At 38.9% G+C, this 22,688-nt stretch overlaps 1 protein-coding gene across 2 annotated transcripts in view; it reads right to left on the bottom strand.

Moving 5' to 3' along the window:
- Positions 1-2,120: 2,120 nt before the first annotated feature.
- Positions 2,121-22,688, bottom strand: part of LOC113443021 (pituitary homeobox 3-like) — a 52,371-nt gene continuing 31,803 nt past the window's right edge. For both annotated transcript variants that reach the window (XM_087933875.1, XM_026710975.2), the window contains one exon: positions 2,121-4,502. In XM_087933875.1, coding sequence (XP_087790001.1) covers positions 3,957-4,502 — 546 coding nt within the window. In that variant the 3' untranslated portion in view covers positions 2,121-3,956. The remainder of the gene's footprint in view (positions 4,503-22,688) is intronic.

Below are 22,688 nucleotides of genomic sequence, written 5' to 3' on the forward strand. Positions count from 1 at the left end.
ATTAGTATTCCAATAATAACTCTATAGGGGTGTGAAACATACAGGTGAAACTTGAAAAATTAGAATATTGTGCAGTTCATTTATTTCAGTAATGCAACTTAAAAGATGAACCTAATATATGAGATAGACTCATTACATGCAGAGCAAGATAGTTCAAGCTGTGATTTGTCATAATTGTGATGATTATGGCTTACAGCTCATGAAAACCCCAAATCCACAATCTCAGAAAATTAGAATATTATATGCAATCAATAAAACAAGGATTGTACATAGAACAGTATCGGACCTCTGAAAAGCATAAGCATGCAGATGTACTCAGTACTTGGTTTGGGCCCCTTTTGCAGCAATTACTGCCTCAATGCGGCGTGGCATGGAAGCTATCAGCCTGAGGCACTGCTGAGGTGTCATGGAAGACCAGGATGCTTCAACAGCGGCCTTCAGCTCTTCTGCATTGTTTGGTCTCATGTCTCATCTTTCTCTTGGCAATGCCCCCTAGATTCTCTATGGGGTTCAGGTCAGGTGAGTTTGCTGGCCAGTCAAGCACAGTAATCCCACGGTCATTGAACCAAGTTTTGGTGCTTTTGGCTGTGTGGGCAAGTGCCAAGTCCTGGAAAATGAAGTCAGCATCCCCATAAAGCTCGTCTTCAGAAGGCAGCATGAAGTGCTCCAAAATCTCCTGGTAGACGGCTGCGTTGACCCTGGACTTAATGAAGCACAGTGGACCAACACCAGCAGATGACATGGCTCCCCAAATCAACAGACTGTGGAAACTTCACACTGGACTTCAAGTATCTTGCAGTGTGTGCCTCTCCATTCTTCCTCCAGGCTCTGGGTCCTTGGTTTCCAAATGAGATTCAAAAGTTGCTCTCAACAGAAAAGAGGACTTTGGACCACTGAGCAACAGATCAGTTCTGTTTTTCTTTAGCCCAAGTAAGATGCTTCTGACGTTTGTTTTTCAGGAGCAGCTTGACAACAGGAATATGACATTTGAAGCCCATGTCCAGGATCCGTCTGTGTGTGGTGGCTCTTGATGCACTGACTCCAGCCTCAGTCCACTCCTTGTGAAAGTCCCCAACACTTTTGAATGGCCTTTTCCTGACCATCCTCTCCAGGCTGTGGTCATCCCTGCTGCTTGTGCACCTTTTTCTTCCACATTTTTCCCTTCCACATAACTTTCTATTCATGTACACTTTGGGAACATCCAACTTCTTTTGCAATTACCTTTTGAGGCTTTCCCTCCTTATGGAGGGTGTCAGTGATGGTTTTCTGCACAACTGTCAGGTCAGCAGTCTTTCCCATGATTGTGATTCCTACTGAACGAAGCTGAGAGACCATTTAAAGGCTTCGGAACCCTTTGCAGGTGTTATGGCTTAATTAGCTGTTTAGAGTGGGATACTTTGATCCTAGAATATTGAACTTTTTTCACAATATTCTAATTTTCTGAGATTGTGGATTTGGGGTTTTTATGAGCTGTAAGCCATAATCATCTCAATTATGATAAATCACGGCTTGAACTATCTTGCTTTGCATGTCTCTCTAGAGTCTATCTCATATATTAGATTCACCTTTTAAGTTGCATTACTGAAATAAATGAACTTTTGCACGATATTCTAATTTTTCGAGTTTCACCTGTAATACAGTCCAAATAATTTCATTAAAATCTCTGAGATGGGTAGCTATACAGCTCTGTGATTGGGCAGCTATTATATAAGTAAATATCAAGATTGTGAATGACTGGATAGTACCATCAGCAAATATATTTGTTTCACTAATCTCTAGGCTCAGAAAAGGGGGTAAGTATAAAAACAATGTATCTTTTCATAAGCGAAAAGGTGATTATAAAAGGGGAATTGCTCCTTTCCTGGAAAAATCTTCCTTGATATTTTATTGATACTTTGTCCCAAAACAATCTGAGGAAGTTTGGGCAAAGAGACAGCACTGTCCCACAGTCATTTGAGCCTGGTCCTATCCCAAATACTCTCAACACACCACAAGGACTTTTTGGGGGGGTAGAAGATTCTTGGGAGTTTTAAAATGAGCATTAATTGTAGGTTTTTTTTATGATTTCCATCTCTGAAGAACCTTTTAATTTGTAAGGGTGAAGAAATCCCAATCAGACAGCAATTTAAATTTATCTTTATTTTAAAATATGTCAAATGACCTCTGCTCATTGCGCATATGTTTATACACAGACACAAGCACACACAGAAATATACACACAGAATCATACACAATCCAACAGATAAAAAGAAACAGATATTTTTAAAGCATGTATACTTTTTAAAGAAAACTATTGAGGCAAATTTTAAAATGTAGCCTGCCCTGTTAGTAGCACTCAATTTATTAGCATGAAAACATAATTTTTAAAGAAAAATTATAATTTATAAATTACAGTCTTTTAGGATCACCCATTTTGAGTAGTTTAACGGGATGTTGGAGTAGCAAAAAACCCAACCTAAGCATGAAAAATTACTTTGATAATACCCACACACTTTGTCACTTAAAATAAGTTACAATAAGGTCAAGTAAAAAGAAACTACAGTAGATGAGCATGACTTTCTTCACCTCTTCCAACTATACATTCATACTACAGTAGGCTGTGGTTTTGTTGGTCATGGTTAGCATCTATGGATTTTATAATGGATTTTGTACATTTCTGAGCTCTAAAATGTTCAGGAATTCTGGTGGACAAATTTGGGAAGTGATAAAGTGATGTTCTTAAAGTTCCTTCTATACCTGCTGGCTTGTGACAGATTATTGCAGAAACATTAGTATGATTCAGAGGCACATGTACTACTTTTGTAAGCTCAATGAAAAAAACAATGAAAAAATGGATCATCCTGCAAACTAATAATTGGAAGATGTTGCCTGGATATAGTCTATCAGAGAATCCATTTGTGTAATTCAATGGATTACATCTATTCAGTTGCAGACCTAATTTTTCTAGAAGTTAGGAATTGTTGCATACAAATAGTGCTTGTTGCTTATGCAATAATCACATGTGCATGAGATGCTCGGGGCATTTTTCTTGTTTATCTTTGGGAACTTAAGTCATTGCAAACTGTGTGTGTTTATAATAGCAATGGTACTTAGTCTTATACTTCAACAACATTTTCTAAGTAGTCAGTTTTACTGACCTTGGAAGAATGGAAGACTGAATCAACCATGAGCCAGTCAGGATCGAACTCCTGGCAGTGTGCAGCTTGTAATATTGCATCCTAACCACTGCACCATAACTGCTTGGTAGACAATGAAATTGCATGGGGAAATTAAATATAGTTGACATACCTATTGGTTTTATACATTTAAATAAGTATCCTGTAGAACTATTATATCATGAAATGGTTTTGTTTCAAGTCTGATTACTTGTCTATTTTCTCCAAATAGCAGTGCTCTTTTGATAACAAATTGACAGCTTCTATTTCAGTCATGATACCCAGAGATACCTAGGAGCACATCTATGTTTCTTTGTCCTAGATCTTCCATATAACTCATGGCATGTCTGCACATAAATTTCCTTCCCATGCTATGAAATTACTTTTGGCAACTTTTTGTTATGATATGCTATTTTTTTAAAGGAAAACAAAAGTTTTACCCAGGGCATTTCATGACAAACTTTTATGAAATATACATACAGAAAATCCAAACCTGGTATTTCAAGTACAGAATCTAGACTTCCTTATGTAAGCAGGAGTCATATGTATAAAGCATAAATTGCAGTAATAAATTATGAGCAATGTCAATGATTTCCCTGGGTATGCTGTTATCACCGGGTAAGAATTCAAACCTTGGCAAAAAGTTCCTCTGCCTCAAATGAACGTTCAGTGAGTAAAAATATATACTTTACAAAAATGATAGTAAAAGATTTGTAACAGTATTATAAATACATCTTTCTGGAATTCATCTGCAGGGGAAACTTTGTTCTGCTAATAGTTCATAATTAGCAGTGGAGGTTCTCATACTGACCTATCCACACCATACTGACATGGGCTCAGGCTGGAGGCTGCCGTCTGCACTCCTGGATAGGTGAAATTTGCATGCTGTTTTGCCTTCAATCGCAAGCTAGCCAGGCTTGAGTTACAAGTATCCCTATACATGTAAGGATTGGCTGTGGATGCATAGGGACAGGTACTGGATGGAACTGCAGAGTTAAGACCAGGGCTGTTAAGATTGTTAAGGTTTGGGCCTGGCACACCAGTCACTGTTGAAGGAACCATTGAGGAGGGTACAGACATAGATCCTATTGAACTGGATGTTGAAAACATGGGCTGGGAAGAAAGAGCATTGACATTCATGGAGTTGAAGAATGGGAAGCTTTTTGTTGATAGAGTGCTGGCAGTAAGTCCTTTGGTAGCCCAGTTATTATAGGAATAACTACTATACATCTCATCATAAGGTTGAATCAGTCCATTGAACTGAGCTCCAAAACTATTCTTACAAAGTTCTGCCTGTTGATTTCTTTCCCGCTTCCTCCATTTGGCTCTGCGGTTTTTAAACCATACCTGTAAAAAAGGAGGTATCGTTCTCATTATAATGTTATACAAGGCAACATGTTTGCTTTAAATATTTTTGGCCTTAAATGCAAAGAACAAAATAGATGTCAAGATAAGTAGATATTTTGCCTGAAAAGAACATTCTCTGACCTAGTCTAGAAGAATTGGTGCTATTCATAAAAGGAGACTACACTGCAGATTTCTACATATTTTATGAAAGTAAGCAATCAAAAAGCAGACAGATCTACATGTTCCTTGCATGATTGTATTTCATTTGTTATCTATTTTTCAGATTACTGCCATGGCATCCATGAGTATGGATCTGCTGTACCCATTCTGACTTTCCAAACTCCAAGCTCCTCCTCTATTAATTATCACTACTCTAAGGATTATTCAGATCACAATCTATATTTCTTCATCACACATGGTTCCCATTAGTAATCAGAAGCAGTTAGGTGAAAGTTTGTTGGGGCCATCTGATTAGGGTAATAAAGAGCTTGAAGTATAAGACTGCTGCAAAAAGAAAAGAAAAAAGTTCCGTGTTGGGAATAATCAGTAAAAAAAAAAAAATTTTTTTTGAGTTTCTGAAACTTTTTTTTATTTATAATAGATTTGGATAGATGTGGTTTATATGGCTCCAGATATTTGTGGTTACCAGTAGTGTGCTTTTATTTTTTTAAATGTATGGTGCAGTAAAAGTCAAAGATAAATTCTTTTCTTTTTATTCTGGTTCTGTTCTATTCTAAATATAGTAAAGGTATTTTACACTGTGAGACAAACATGTAAGACAAGTAAATGACAGTTTATGTTTCATTGACAGTCTGGAAACTTCTATCTCTAATCTTGAGCAGTATATTTTAATATCTTGTCTGCTAATAAGTAAAGAAAATAAAATTGAATACGATTAGTCCTTAGTAATAATTATCTTATGTTTTGTTTGGCTTTAGTCTCTGCTCTGATTCTTTATCTTGGTGCAACAATTGCTAGAATGCTTTCTCAATTGATATATTTGAATTTATCTTTGGCTTTGCTACAAATGGAATAAGATCTTATATTCTCAAATCCTTAGATAGTTATGACAAAATAAATACAATTAACCTGAATTTAACTTATTCACATTATTTTAAGCTCCCTACTAAACATTTTTTTTGGAAGAGACATTCTTTCATGCATGTTTACCTTTTGAGAATGATTGATTTAATTTTCTATACATCATTGAACTTCATTATTCTTTGAAATAAGGAAATTCAGAATTAATCTCTATTTTAGGCACCACCAAAAGGTTATTATTTATACAATTTTGACAGATTTATTCAAAAGTTGGTTTTGATTCCTTTGCAGTTTAATGAGTGGAGAAAGGAAACTAAGGAACCATCTCACCCCAATGGGATTGGCCACTGCATCAGCAGAAGAGGCCTTCTTCATCCATTAGCCAAGGAATTACAGCTATCAGGATCAAGGAGAAGAGCCTTCTTTACAGTGGTTTCTGCTGTCTGGAACACCTTGCCTCTGGAAGTGCCTCCATTCTTCTGGCCTACTGGAAGGGCCTTAAAAACTGGCTCTGCCAGTTGGGTTGGCGCCCTAATTGTGGTACACTATGCTGGAGATGGTTGAGTGATAGGCAAAAGTTGGCCTCCATACTGTCTGTGCTCTTGCATTTAACTTTTTGTTTGTTATCTTAATTTTAATGTTTATAGTGTTTTGATGCTTCTATATTGTAAGCCAGCATTCCCCAACCTTTCCAAGTTGGCGGTCTGACACAGGGAGGGAGGAAGGGAAGAGGGGATGGTTTTGTTTGAGAGATAGGCATGCACGTGCACACAGCTTTGTTTGTGTGAGTGGTGGGCATGTGTGCCAGCTGCTCATGCAAGTAGGGCTGTGAGTGCTGGTGCCCACGTCTCACGCAGTTGAAAATAGGCCATGGCCCCATAGTGGGCCTCAGCCCACAGGTTGGGGACCCATCTTGTAAGCCACCCAGAGTAACTTGGGACAGTGAGATGGGCAGAATATAAATTTGATAAATAAATAAAAAGATATCCTTAGGGTTAACCAGCCTCTCTGCTGAGGTACTTCAGCTCTGAGGTAATTACAGTGACCATATTTTCTTGAAAAAATAAAAGATAAACCTAAAAGGGGTTCCTAAGAATTAAAAATATAGTTATTTTTATAACTTTGCTTTATAAAAGAAAGTTCAAGAGCAACATCAAGAACATAAATAAATTAAATAAAGGATAGCTTTCTGAAATAAAGGACAGTCCACTGGAAAATTCTAATCAATACAGTTGCAAAAGAATATTTTAGTGCTGTTATAGATGGTAAATTAAACAACCAACCAATACCGGGTTTGAAACAAATCTTGGTGTATAAAGAAGAGGGAATTGCTAAAAAATAGGCAAATAAAAGGGTCATGATAGTGATATATCAAATTGTGACTGTATATATAGTAAACATTGATTAAAAAGATGCTTTTCTCCATTTCTCTCAGGATAACATAATATCCTCGGATTATTCAGTGAAGCTGAATAGTATAAGATTTTGTATAGCATAAGATTGTGAACTGTCCTTAAATACCACTATCCGCTTCTTACTATGCTACAGAGCCCCTGATTATGACATAGTTCAGGCAAACAAACTAACTTCACTGCTGACGTGGGCTGTCTCTTGTTCACACCCTCTTATTTTCCTTGGTCAATCCTCAATCTACCTCTTATAGACTGGACCCTAAATGAATGTATATCCAAACCCATACATGCAACCCTGTACAATGCTGTTACCATACTAGGACTGGATCAATTAGTAACTAACAACACTAGACTCAACAACTGCCTGGACCTCATCTTCTCCAACAGCTCAAACTCAATTTATGGCCTACAAATACAAGAACCCTTTTCAAACAGTGACCACAGTACGATTGACTTTTGTCTCAATTTACACCCTCACAAAGAAGATCATAATGATGGATCTCCAAAATACAATTTCAAAAAAGCCAATTATGAAACTGTTAAGGCCAACCTCTTCAACACATTCTTCAGTTCAGTCTTTGTAAACAGCAATGGCTCATGCCCCACATTTCCTAGTTGTACCACAACTAACTGCAATGATATTCATATTGACTTTACAGAAGATAATGTAGAAAAGGCACTGTGAAACCTAAAACCATCCCTATCTATTGGCCCCGATGGATTATGTGCATACTTTTTACAAAAGCTCTCCTCTGCCATAGCAGAACCCCTAAGCATTTTATATGATATATCATTCAAAACCAACTTCTTACTGAACCTTAGCTATGGTCATCCCTATCTTCAAAAAAGATGACCCCAGCCTGGTTGAAAACTACAGACCAATCTCACTGTGTTGTGTCACATGCAAAGTCATGGAATCAATCATTAACCAATTCATCACACTCCACTTAGAGTCAAACAACCTACTCTCCAAAAAACAATTTGGTTTCAGGAAAAAAATGTCCTGCAACCTACAACTCCAACACGGCAAAAACATATGGACTACTCTACTCGACCAGGGTGAAGCAATAGACGCAATTTACATAGACTTCTGCAAAGCCTTTGATTCAGTGGTACATGACAAACTACTGTTAAAACTAAACTCTTACGGCATTTCTGGATCTCTTCATAAGTGGATTACTTCATTCCGGTCAAACAGGCAACAAATAGTAAAAATAGGGAGCACTATATCAAATCCTGCTCCAAATAACAGTGGTGTCCCCCAAGGCAGCGTTCTAGGACCCACACTCTTTATACTCTATATAAATGAGCTTTGCGATCACCTTATAAGCAACTGTGTCCTCTTCGCGGATGATGTAAAACTATTCAACACCACCGACAATGCTACTGTTCTTCAAAGTGACCTTGATTATGTGTCTGAATAGTCAAACATTTGGCAACTCCAAATCTCGACCAACAAATGCTCTGTCCTACACGTTGGTAAAAAAAATCAGTACACCGGAGCTTCCGGTGGCAGGACAGGGACGTCCAGAGGTGGAGAAGCCCAGCTGGGGCTTTCGAACACCTCTTCTCGCGTTTGGAGGGATCCCCAGTGGATACACGAAACCCGTAGAGCTTCGTGTCAGAATAGAGGACCCCCGGGTTGCTGTTTGGGGGTAGGCAACTCCCCAGCAATGAAGGAAGAGCCTCTGAGACCAGCGCGATTGAGCCAGCTGCCAGCTAATGGCGGCTCCAAAGTCCGGTCTGCCATTGAACTGATGAAGCAAAAAGTGACTGCCTGAAGGGTCTGAGCGGAAAAGGGCAGAAGGACTACAAAGCCATGAGAGAGATCGGTCTGATTCTCCCTGTTTCATTGTGAGTAACAGTGGGGGAAGCTGGAGACAAGCGGCCAGAAAAGCATTTGAAAAGTGAAAGGGGGATAAAGTGGCTCGACACTTAGAGTGAAAGTGTGGATTGGAGCGTTGCCGAGGAGAGAAAAAGGCTGGGGAATTTAAGAAGCTCAGGAGTGGATTGCCATCTCGGATCAGCGCGTGAGAAGGCTAGAAGACTAGGAGAGGATTTTAGCTGCGAAGGAGGGCAGAGCGAGAGGTAGAGAGCCAGAAAACGACGTACTGACTTTTATATGCAAGATCCTTTCCTTTTAGCATTACTGCCTACAAAACTGATTTTTAAAGTGATCGATCTGAGGCTGATGCCCAAAGTGACTGTGGATTGACAATTGCTGGCAGGAGGGAAGAAGAAGAAGGAAGAGACAGACGGAAGCCTGGCCAAGACTGATCGCTGATTGCTGACAGCAATTAGTCAGCACTTCCTCCCCCTGCTTCCTTGGTGCGCCCAGGAGGAGAGACGATAAGAGTAAAACGCCAGCCCCAACTCAGACCTGTTTTTCTATGGAACTAATCCTACAGATACGTGCTTTGTGATTCCCTAAAATTGAAAAGACCCCTTTCTTCCTGCATTCTTTCTCTCTCACCCTTTCTCTTTGTTCTTTCCTTTTTTTCTATAATAGTTAAGTATAAAGGCAAACTGCTTGTTACAGTCATTAAGGTTTACAGATTAGACTCTCTTGGATATATAAAAATTTTAAGGACTGTTAATAGGGTTGTCTCAGATAAAATGGAATCTTAAATATTAATATACACTATAGGACAAAAGTATATATAGAGTGAGATATTCTAGAGTTGGTTGTATGCTTTAAACAAGTATGATTTATTAGGGGTAAAATACAATTAACTCCGGTATTTGAATTTAATATAGAGAATAATACATAATACATCGAATGGTGATTTGGGATAATATTCTTAACATAGTCCAATTGCAAAAACAAATCTTATCAGAGATGACTTCCACAACAACTACGGCCCTGAAAACAGGAAGGAAGAACAACCAGACCTTGATGACAACTCTGGCAACGGCCTCCCCAACAATGCAGAAAACTATAGAAGAGACCTTGGTAGGAGAAAAACAACCAACTGTTACTAATGCCAACTTACAAGCGACATTATTATCCCTGCAAGAATTAATGCAAGAATCAATGTCTAGAATGCAGGAGATTATGATTAGGAATCATAATGAGACCAGAGCAGATATTAGCGAACTGAAAGAAGAAATGAGTAAATTAAAAGAGGAGATGAGAGTAGATATACAGAGAGTTGAAGATAGGGTTGGGACAATGCAATTGGCCATGGAAAGAACTGAATTAAAAATAAAAGAAATAGAGAAGAGGACGGAACAAGCAGAGAGAAACCTAGAAAGGACTGAGGAAGATTTTAAAAATGTAAATAGAGAAATGGAAGATTCCTTGGTCCAACTTGAGATGGACAGAGCAGCTGCATACTTAAGGTTCCAAAACGTGGAGGAATCCAAAAATGAAGAATTAGAACAATTAATGGCAGGTTTGTTGGCTGAACTAGCTGAAAAAGAGAAAGATGACTTACTCAAGGAATTTGATGAAATCTATAGGGTGAACACCAGTTATGCAAGGCGTCACAATTGCCCAAGGGAGATCCATATCCGCTTTTCAAGAAGATGCATGAGAGACCTAATACATAGAAAGGCCAGAGATGAGAGAATATTATATAAGGGCAAAGAGATCATAATTCTCAAGCAGATTCCAAGAAAAGTGAGGGCCATAAGGCAAGAATATAAATTTTTAGCCAATTACTTAAATAAAAATGAAATCTCATTTAAATGGCTAATCCCAGAAGGGATGCTAATATCGTGGAAGGGAAGAAAAATTAAAATAGATTCAATAGAACAAGCACAAAACTTCCTAGAACAGCTAACAACCACGGAGGATCAACTCACTAGGGAGAAAATCCAAAGGAATATGCAGGAAGATCGTAACCGCCACAGGAACAAAGAAGAAAGACCTGTCCAAATTCAAGGGAAAGACAACTTACAACGAGAAAGAGAAGAAACAACTCCATATCAATCACAAGAAGAGAGCCGTAGAGTTACGAGACAAAAAGCGAGGCAGACTTAAGTAAATGGACGAAGGAAGGAAAATTCTTTCCATTAATATAAACGGCTTAAATTCAAGAGCTAAAAGGAAAAGGATTCTAACCAAACTAATAAAACAAAATGTTGATATAATTTGCATACAAGAAACACACATTAGGAAAAGTGAGGAGAAATTCCTAGACTGTCCGAAACTGGGAAAATTATTTACAGCACCAGCTGATAAACACAAAAAGAAAGGTATTGCAATCTATGTGAGAGATGACTTAAAAGCGGAGTTAATCTGGGCGGACCCTGAAGGAAGAACTCTGGTGGTACAAATCTCGATTAATGGTATTACACTCTTACTGGTAGTAATCTATGCCCCAAATGATGATCAAGGTAAATTTTTTAAACATCTCCATCAAAAAATAACAGAATTTGAAAATGGTAATATTATTCTAATTGGCGATTTTAACTCTATTGCTGACTATCGGAAGGATCATAGTAATAGGAGTAAGAACAAAAAAGGAAATAGAGAATTCTCTAAGCCATGTAAGGATATGTTGAATGAAATGAATCTGGTAGATATCTGGAGAAAATTAAATCCCCAAAAAAAGAACAGTTTACTTATTATTCTAACCCACACAAAATTTGGACAAGAATAGATATGGCTTGGATAAACGGTGAATTATTTAATGAAATCAAAGATAGCGAAATCTTACCAAATGATTGGGCTGACCACAACCCAATTCAAATAACCTGGAGGGGTAGAAGAAAACCAAAGAAAAGATGGACTTTTAACACTCATTTAATAAAAGAAGAAGAATATACTAATAAATTGAAAGAAGAACTGAACTTCTTCTTAAAGGAAAATAATAATGATCTAACTTCGAAACAAAATATATGGGACACATTAAAGGCATTTATAAGAGGAATAACAATCTCTTACAATGCTATGAGAAATAAAAGAAAGTATGCCCAACAAAGTAACTTACAACAAGAAATTAAGGATTTAGAAACCCAATTACAAAAGAACCCCAAAAACCAAAGAATATAGAACCAGTTAATAACAACTAAACACAAACTAAACTTACTGGAACAAGAAAAATTGGAGATTAGTCTGAAAATGACTAAACAAATCTACTTTGAGCATGCAAACAAGCCAGGGAGATGGTTAGCCCACAAACTTAAGAAAACGAAAGAAAAAAGATTGATACACCAATTAATGGATGAGGGGGGCAATATGCAAGAGGAGATAGAGAAGAAAAAAGAGATCACTTCTAATTACTTTGGGAAATTATACAAAAAAGAAGAAGTCTCTGAGGATAAAATAATGAAATACCTGGAGGAAGCGAATGATAAAGCAATTGGAGAGGAAGAGATAGAATTATTAAACCAAAATATAACATGGTCCGAACTGAAGTCAGCAATAGAGAAGCAAAGTAACAATAAAGCACCAGGACCAGACGGGATACCGGTAGAACTTTACAAAATTATCATAGAACAAATTGGACCACTGATGCTGGATGTATTTAATGAGGTACTGTTAGCAGCCAAGATGCCGGACTCGTGGAGGGGAGCCTTAATTTCGCTGATCCCGAAGGAGGACCTTGACCACAGACTTATTAATAATTATAGACCAATTTCGCTCCTGAATGCAGATTATAAATTATTCTCTTCTATAATAGCCAATAGATTAAAACTGGTTTTAAACACTTATATCCATGAAGATCAAAATGGATTTCTCCCATTTCGACAAATTAAGAATAATTTAAGAACAGTGATAGACATTTCAGAATACTATGAAGCCCACCTGGAAAAACAATTTGCATTTATGTTCTTGGATGCTGAAAAAGCATTCGACAATTTAAATTGGCATTTCTTAATTCAAAAAATATATAATATGAATCTTGGCACCAGATTTGAAAATGTCATCACTACAATTTACCACACTCAACAGGCAAACATTCTAATAAATGGGGAACAAACTGGCCCGATAAAAATAGAAAAAGGGGTAAGACAGGGTTGCCCTCTCTCCCCTCTGCTTTTCATATTCGCTCTTGAGAATTAGAGGTTTGAGGATCAAATCAGAAGAATATAAAGTACAGGCTTTCGCAGATGATTTGGTTTTTTTTCTGGAGGAGCCCATAGAAAAAGGACACAACTTATTAGAAGAACTAGAACGATTTGGAGAAGTCGCGGGATTTAAAATAAACAGGGGAAAAACAAAATTAATGACTAAAAATTTAACAGGAGACCAGAATAAAGAGCTAGAGACAACAATGGGAATACAAGTGACAAAAAAAATTAAATACTTAGGAATTTGGCTAACTCCACAAAGCAAATCGTTAAAAGAAAACAATTATGATAAACTTCTCCAACAAACTAAGAAAGACTTAGATTTTTGGAGCAATTTACAACTTTCCTTATTGGGCAGGATTGCTTTGATTAAGATGAATATTCTGCCAAAATTTCTATATTTATTCCAGACAATACCAATTAAACTAAATAAAAAGTTTTTTACGGAACTAAACAAGATAACATTGAATTTTATTTGGCAGGGGAAAAAAGCTAGGATTAACGTAAAAGCCCTACAAGATTTGAAAAGCAGAGGAGGGTTAGCCTTGCCAAACTGGGAAATATATCATACGGCAGCCACCCTACTATGGATAAAGGATTGGGTGAACTTAACCAACAAAAGAACACTAGTATTAGAAGGCCACGATATGCAGAAAGGATGGCATGCCTTTCTGTGGGAATCTGGGAAACCCAGGCAATCATATTTCCATAGGCATCTTATCAGGGACTCTTTATTAACTAATTGGAAAAAAGTACGTAAAAAGCTTTATTTAAAAATACTGATTTGGCTATCCCCAATGGAAGCGATAGTACACCCTAATTATCTGGATATAACCAAAATGATTAAGTACGAAAATTTATTAGACCCACAAGGAAAATTGAAAACACGACAAGAACTGCAAGAGCGAGGATTTATAATTGATCAATGGGTGTACCTTCAAATTCATAGTAAATACAAACAAGACATTAAGGAATTTGGAATCTACAATAAATTACAGACCCTAGACAAAATTCTACTAGGACCAAGTAAAAAGAATATATCTAAATTTTACAAATATTTATTAGAAACAGAGCTAGAACAAGAAATTGTCAAGGGAAATATGATTGCGTGGAGCAGAAATGTGGGTCGGAGCATTACCCTAGCAGAATGGGAAAAGATCTGGAACAGGAACATTAAGATCACGAAATCAGCAGCTTATAAAGAAAACTTATATAAAATGTTTTATAGATGGCACCTGCCCCCTTCGAGATTGGCGAAGATGCACCCCAACACGAGCCCCAAGTGTTGGAAATGTCAATACATAGTAGGTACCTTCTTTCACATGTGGTGGTCATGCAAGGAAACCCAGAAGTACTGGCAAAAAATTAGACACTGGCTAGAGGAAATAACCATGGAACAAATTGAGTACAAACCAGAGTCCTTCCTTCTAGGAATTTTTGATAAACAAATATCCAAAAAGTCAAAGTATATTACAATCCACATCTTAACTGCGGCCAGACTGGCATTTGCCCAGTGCTGGAAACTACCCTCTATCCCCACTGATCTTATGGTTATTCAGAAAATCTTACAATGCGCCGAAATGGACAAACTAACCCAAGTATTAAAAAATAAAGAATCTTCAACCTATTATAGCAATTGGAATCCTTTGTACATTTGGCTTAATCAAAGATAGATCACCTCTAAGAAAATTAAGGCCGAGTCCTCCGAGGCAGAGATAAAGAAAAGCACTGCCGACGATAGTCTGGAAGAAGAAAAGACTTTACAGACAGTCACAAAAATATGGTTTTATTATAATTGTTTTCTCTACTTCTGTTATCCCCACGTTTCTCCCCACACCCTTCCCTTCCTTTTCCCTCTTTCCTCTCTCAAGCTTTCCTCTCTTTCTCTCTTGGCCCATGCCAAGATCTGTTCGTCTTTTTGTTGTATATACTTTGTAGCTGTGTTGTTGTTGTTTTTAAAAAAAGTAAAACTAATAAAGTTTATTTAAAAAAAAAAATCAGTACACCAAATACAAGCTAGGCGGATATGAACTTGTTGATGACCCTCACTCTGTCAAGGACCTCGGAGTACTCATATCTAATGAACTACGTGCTAGATCTCACTGTAACAGCATTGCTAAAAAGGCATTAAGAGTTGTAAATCTAATCTTATGAAGCTTCTCCTCTGGAAATATTGAATTACTAACTAGGGCATACAAAATCTTTGCTAGATCAATACTCGAATACAGCACATCTGTCTGGAATCTACACTGTATATTGGACATTAATACAATTGAGTGAGTCCAGAAGTATTTCACAAGAAGAATACTCCTCTGTTCGCAACAGAATACCCTATATCACCAGGCTTGAAATTTGGGGCTTGGACAATCTTGAACTATAATGCCAACAGCTGGACTTAAGTGTAGTACACAAAATTATCTGCTACAATGTCCTACCAGTCAATGACTACTTCAGCTTCAACTGCAACAATACAAGAGCACACAACAGATACAAACTCAATGATAACCGCTCAAAACTTGATTGCAGTAAGTACAACTTCAGCAACAGAGTGGTCAATGCCTGGAATGCACTACCCGACTCTGTTGTTACATCCTCAAACCCCCACTCCTTTAACCTCAAACTATCCACAATTGACCTCATCCCACTCCTAAGAGGTCTGTAAGGGGTGTGCATAAGTGCACCATCGTGCCTCCCATCCCTGTCCTATTGTCCCCATTTATTTGTACCTATTTCCTGTATTCTTACTCATGTTTATACTTATACCTATTATCTTGTAAGCGATTGACAAATCAAATCAAATAAATAAATAAATATTCTATAGAAACAAAAAGAATTGCATCTTCCCAAGAATCTTTTCCATCTTGCTCTTCTTTCTTGTATTTTTGGTATTGAGTTTTTAATTCATCCAAAAACAATGCCATCCTGAAGAGAAAGATTTCTTCAAAAACAACCACCCAAATATTTTTAATCAAAAGTAATTCCAAAAGAATTTCAAAGTCACTAAAAAGTCCAAATGACTGTTTCTTTCAATACTTTTTTTTTACCCTCTTCAATTTCTCTTTATGGGGTTACTGATTGATCAAAAGGAAAAGATTCTTGGGGCACTCTTTTTCAATTTTTAGAGATGGCGTTACGCACCTATGAAAAATTGACTACACAGCAGGACGACTGGAACAAAGAAGAAGAAGAAGCCATTTTGGATGAGCAACAGGTTCACTTTGGGGAGGAGGAGGAAGAGGAAAAGAAAAAGGGGATTTTAAGGGTAGAGAAAACAATCCAAAAAGAGAAAAATGAGATGAAAGCTGGATATAAGGTTAGAATACAACAGAAAGTGAGTAAGCAGAAGAAGAAAAGAGGGGAGGAGAGACAAGGGGGAAAAAAGGGCAAGAAGAAAAATAAACAAATGAGAAAGGAGGGGGTGAAAAACCTTAATGCTGGGAAGCAAGACTTTAAGAAACAAAAACTATTTAGAGACAATGGGTAATTTAAATGAAAAAGGGATTCTGGAAGGTACATAAAAGTGTGATTTTCTATGTGTATTCAGAGTAGAATGTGTATTAGTACCTATGATTTGCTCTTTTATGGTATTTCTGGTGGGTTATAGGCTTATATTTTGTAATTGTAGCTTATTTGCTTTTTTCATAAAGTTTTTCTTTTTGTGTGATGTGTAATTTTAGAATGTACTAACCAGAATCTCAATATAATTTAAGTGTTATATTAAGTATTGTGAAGTTAGGGAAAAGAGTTAAAGGTGTTACTCCAGTTAGTCTACAGGAGAGTATATTTAAAGAAAAAAGATGAATGGATAACTGTAAAAGAACAGACAAAAAATGCTAAGTACTATGAATTGCATTGAGATAAGATAAATAAAATATGATTAAGAAAGATAAAAGAGGGAAGAAGTTATACAGAAAATTGAAAATGGTAATAAGATATGGATTGACATATAAAGTAAATATTTTTTTTTGAATTTGTGTCTGTGCGAAGAGTTTTAACCCGGGATCAAGCAGCTTTCAGAAATGAGGTTTTTTAGGTTCTATGTTATGTATGTCTTGTCTATTGTTTTTTTTTTTTTAAAGGCAAAATTTTTGATTAGTAAGAAATATAATCTGGATAACAGAATGAAAAGGAGAAATTGGGATAGGATATGAAGATGAGTAGATAATGTAAATGCAAATATTATATTTGGTATGTTTTATTGGTTCCTCCAGAAAGATTTTTTATTTTAATATGCCTTGCTTGTTTGTATGTTTTGTAAAGTTAACAAAATTTGTTATTTTTTAAAAAAACAAAAAACAAAAGCTAAAATAAGTCAGAGGAAAATAGAAGTGTGATGATTGAATAGCAGATGAATAAGATGATATAAAATAATGTGTTACCTGCTTTGTAAAGACCTATGGGAAAGCGGTTTTTTTTTTTTAGTGTTTGATGATGCTTTGTCTTGTTTGTTTCTTGTTAAAATTAATAAAATTTGTTTCAAAAAAAAAAAAGAATTGCATCTTCATCCAGCACATCCCACACATTGTAAAATGGTTTCATGAATGAGTGCTAAGTGTGCAACATTACATCTCGTATCAGAGATCATGATTTTATCAATCCAAAAGGATTGGGAAAAGGGGAGCTACTGTGTTTGTGTCATACTTGAGAGCTTCCTAGAGATACTATGAAAAGTACCTGAACTGATCCAGCTTCACTATTCACTTATCAATTGCAAGGGTCTAAGTCAGGGGTCTGCAACCTTAAACACTCAAAGAGCCACTTGGGCCCATTTCCCACAGAAAACAAAACACTGGGAGCCACAAAACCTAGGTGAGTATAGCCAACTCAACATCACTCACTCCCACCCAGTAGTTACATGTAGTAGTTACAGTAGTTACCAGCCACTCCTACCCAGATTTTGTGGCTCCCCGTGTTTTCTTTTCTATGGGAAATAGGTATCTCCCTCTGTCTCTCTCCCTCCCTCTCATCTCTCTTTCTCCCTCTATGTCTATCTTCTGCTCTCTCATCTCTTTCTCATCTTTCTTTTTCTCTATTCCCCCTCCCTCCCTCCCTCTCATCTTCCTCTTTCTCTCATCTTTCTCTTTTTCTATCACCCTTTCACCTTCTCTCCCTCTCTCTCATCCATCTCTCATTTCTCTCTTTCTCTCTCTCTTTCTCATCTCCCTCTCTCCCTCATCTCTCTCACTCTCTCTCTTTCTTTCTCTCCCTCTCTTCCTCCCTCCCACTCCCCACCTCCACTCCCCAACCCACACACCCAGGGAATAATTGTAAGGAAATTTGACTATGTTCTCTCTGTCTCTGGAAAGATACAAAAATAAACCTTGCATTGCAAAAGGTGTGACTGTCAGGCTGTTACATCACAGCGCACAAGGTTGCCATCTTAGATCACTGCATGCACTTCAGAGAAGCATCATCCCAAGCAGCAGCAGACTCACACATGCATGCATACACATCGTGCAACTTGGTCCAAAGTGGGCAGAAAATATAGTCCCTGGGCACCCCTAAAGATGCTTGGCAGGCAAAATATGGGACAAAACTCCCCCACCATCACCAAGGCAGCATCCACTGAATCCTTGCAAAACTGGGCAAGGCAAAGAGAGGAGAGCCGAATCAAACCAAATCTGTCTCTCTGTCTCTCTCTTGCTGCCTGACTGGCGGGAGGCTACTTCCGGCTTTGTTGGTGCTGGATGCACGACCTGCTCTCCGCCCAGAGGGAGAAAGAGAGAGGGAGAGAGAGAGATGGAGAGGGAGAGGGAGAGGGAGAGAAAGAGTGTGTTTGAGTTGCCAGGGGCGAATGGGACAGGGTTGCATTGTGTTGTAATGGGCTCCAGGAGGAGGAGGGGATCCAGTCTCCCCCATTGTAAAGCACACTTTTGCTGTGCTGCACAAGGTGCTGTGAGAGCAGTTGGCAGGCCATGGAGGGGGCATTGGGTCTTCCCCCCACTCCATGCCAAAGAAAAGCTCTTGTTCCCTCCTAGCCCTCCCCCTTCCCCTTGCTCCCTTCCCTCCACTCAATCCTATTTCGAGACAGGAGCACGTGCTGGAAATGCATATTGGGGTGATGTTGAAGTGCGTCTTCTGACCTTACAGCATTCACCTGCAACTCTCCGCACTCCTCCAGATCTGGCTTGCTGAGTGGGGGAGCAGCTCTGATGCCTCTGCTTCCCCCCCCCCCCAGACAGCCCCAGCCATTGCTGCCCAGGGAAGGTACAGGAAAAGCAAGCAAGCAGAAACATAGCTCTCACTGGGGCAAAAAAGCTGAGATCAGGAAAGGCACAGGCAACAAAAAGCAGCACATTTCAAAGGTGGCAGCTCATGTCTGGAGGTGCCAAACAGTATCCCACTCCGAGAGCTGGATCACACCTCGCCACTGTACAACTCACCAATGGGGGCCCTTCTGCTGGGCCATCTGCCCCTTCCACTGGGCTACTGTGCTCCGTGCTCGGCGGGGGAGAGGAGCGCTTCCTCATGCCTCCCCATTCTTTCTCTTGGCCCTGCCGACAAGGGAGAAGGAAGGCCAGGCTTGGGGAAATGGCCTGCAAGATCCCCCCCACCCCCCACTGTTCTCTCCCAGATTTCTTTGCTGGTGGCAACAGCAAATGTAACGCAATGAAGGCGGAATGCTGTTGCCACGCAAAAGCAAGTGCAGGGGTGCATTGTTCCTTCTGCAACAAGGTGATGGCTCTTTCATCCCTTTGCCATGACAGGGTGACCAAAGAGCCACATGCAGCTTTGGAGCCACAGGTTGCTGACCCCTGGTCTAGGTTGTTCAGCATAGTAGTGCTGTGTTTTCCTCAAAATAAGACCTAACCAGAAAATAAACCCTAGCATAATTTTAGCATGTGTAATATAAGACCTACCCCCAAATATAAGCTGCAGTTAAGAGCCCACTCACTCCATCCCACTGTCTGCTTGTGGCCACAACAGGTACCATGAGGTGAGGCAAGGCAGGTGGGAGAGTGGAGCTGCCCCACAGCCCACACTCAAACACCTTAGGGTTCCAACAGCCAGGCCACCCACACTCCCTCACCTGCTTTGCCTTGCAGAGGCATCACAAAAAGAAGCAGCCCCGTTCAGTAGTAGTAATGACTCTTTGGCAGTTTCTTGATTGGGGTATTGCTTACTTGATTATGGGTCTGAAGTTGACCTTGGAATGAATCTATGCTGATCTGAGTGCTGATTACTGGTGATTATTTTCTTGATCTGATTGTCTAAATCAGGGGTGTCAAACTCAAGGTCCAGCGGTCCCCCTGGAAACAGTGAAGGACCGGCCTGGAGTGCCTCTCCCAGCAAAAACAGAGCTCGGTAGGGCTGTGTGCAGCCTTCTCAAGTTCCATTTTCATTGGCAGAGGCTTGCAGGAGGCCATCACAGCCAAACTGGAGCTCGGGAGCCTGTTTTCACTCATAGAGTGCTTGGGCCACCACAGGTGCCCCTGACATGAGTGACGTCGAGCTGGCCATGCCTACCCCAGCCATTCCCACCCTGGCCCCCCAAGGTCAAACACAACTCTGATGCAACCCTCGATAAAATCAAGTTTGGCACCCCTGGTCTAGATGGTTGTCTAGACAAAATACAAAGATCTCCAAATAGAAGTATAACAACTGTGACAAAAGAAAGGGAAGATAGTAGACAACCAGATCAAGAGACCCTTCATTGGAAGATCTGCAGGAAAATACCATTTGCCTACAAGCAAGAATTGGTGGAATAATAAAATAGAGAAAGTAATAGAATATGAAGCTAAAGTGTTCTGGAACTTTAGAATTCAAACAGACAGGCACAGACGTGCATAACATGCCAGACTTAATAATTATCAATGAGAAAGACAAAAAAGTCTGGTAGTCGAGGTGGCAATACCTGGAAACAGCAGAATAGATGAGAATAAACTAGATAAAATCACAAACTACAAAGATCTGCAAATAGAAATATAATAATGGTGACAAAAGAAAGTGAGGGTAATAGACAACCAGATCAAGAGAACCCTCAGTGACTTCACTAAGAAAGGCCAAATTACCAAAGAAGAACAGTGGTGGATAAGAAGCAGTGGACCAGGGGTGGGATTCTACTGGTTCTCACCTATATGCTAGAACCTGTTGTAACTTTCTAAGCAGTTGGGAGAACCAGCTGTTGGAAGAAATCTCCTTTTGTTTTTTTCCACTTTACAGGGCTAATCCTATAAGGAAGGCAGGAAGAAAACATTCTGGTGTTGTTGTTTACAGAAACTGCCTCTCTTTTAACCCTTATTACATTCTTGCCAGTACGCCTAGACTTCCTATCTCTGGAGCTTCTGAGGCTTGACTTTCTTAAAGGGGAAGGGTTGTTTTAAGCTTTTTACACTGCTGTTGGGAGGCAGTACCCCCACCCCGGACAATCAGCACTCTGAAGAAATAATTGAATAATGAAGCAGAGCTGCTGGAAAGAAGCTTTTCATGACAAGGAAGATGAGTGGCATTCAGCAAGGCTTCTTGGCTAGCTAGAAAGATTGACATTCAAACATGAGTTTACATACCTTTTCTGAGTTTTGGTCTAAAATTGGTTTTTGGTGAAACTTAATTCTGTGCTTGGTGACGTTTAATCCTGTGTTTATTGATGGGATAATTTTCTCTATTCAGCTTTGTTTGGAAGGAAAAAAGTTAATCATTTTTCCTGAAAAGAAATTGGGCTGAGAAATCTGGGTAGTTCCTGTGTCTATTTGTTCTGGTAATTGGTTTAACAAGCAACATCTACTGTTATAATTTAGTTATTTATATAATGTTTGAATTTTTTCCTGCCTCATAGTTTCTTTTTTCTATCTGGGGAGGGGGTCTTATTTTACTGCTTTAGGGGTATCTGGCACTGTCCTTGTGTACTTCCAAGAGGCAGGATGCAAGCTTGACACTGATTTTTTTACTGCCTTTCTGTGGGGCATGTGACCTTTTCTTAAATCTGGATGATTTCCTTAGGATATCTTGTGAGGTGAGACCAGCTGGTATCTTTAAATGGTGCAAATGGATCTAAGGATTGCTTCTCCTGGGTATGCTTTTTCTGGAGAACTTAAATGACCTGTGCTAAAGGGTTTCACTTTATGAGCAAGAGTTGGCTGTGGATAGTTATCACTGCATTTTAACTATTTTAATTCCTCAAGGTGCTCTGGCACCCTGCCTGATTTGTAACTCTGGTTTGCAGGTATTTTTAATCTAATAATTGGTATTTAGGGCAGCTTTTTGCAAGCAAATAAGCTTTTTGTATTTTTGTACAAGTAATCCTTGACTCACAACAGTTCATTTAGTGACCATTCAAAATTACAATGGCGCTGAAAAAAGTGACATGACTGTTATGACCGTTGCAGAATTCCCACAGTCACGAGACAAGAGGCGAGGAAACACACCCCTCGATGTGAGTGATGTTGAGTTGACCACACCCAGCCAGTCACATGACCAAGCCACGCCCACACAGTCACATGACCACCAAACCATGCCCACCAAATAAGCCATGCCCACAGAACAGTTTGTTAAAACATTTGAATCCCACCCCTGCAGTGGACCCATCCTTCCATGCTTCTACAGATGCCTCAAAGTACACAAACCTGGCATATCTCTCTGTCCAATCATGTATCTAATAGAGACCCCTACATACAACATTGCAAAAGAACTAACAAAAAAACTTGGACATCTCACAAGAGGAAGCCAACACTCCATTAACTCTCCACTATAGGGTCTTCAAACAATCAGGGAT

The sequence above is a fragment of the Pseudonaja textilis genome, chromosome 4 (assembly GCF_049901715.1).
Source record: "Pseudonaja textilis isolate UNSWEBS1 chromosome 4, rPseTex1.2, whole genome shotgun sequence".
In the NCBI taxonomy this organism is placed as follows: Eukaryota; Metazoa; Chordata; class Lepidosauria; order Squamata; family Elapidae; genus Pseudonaja; species Pseudonaja textilis.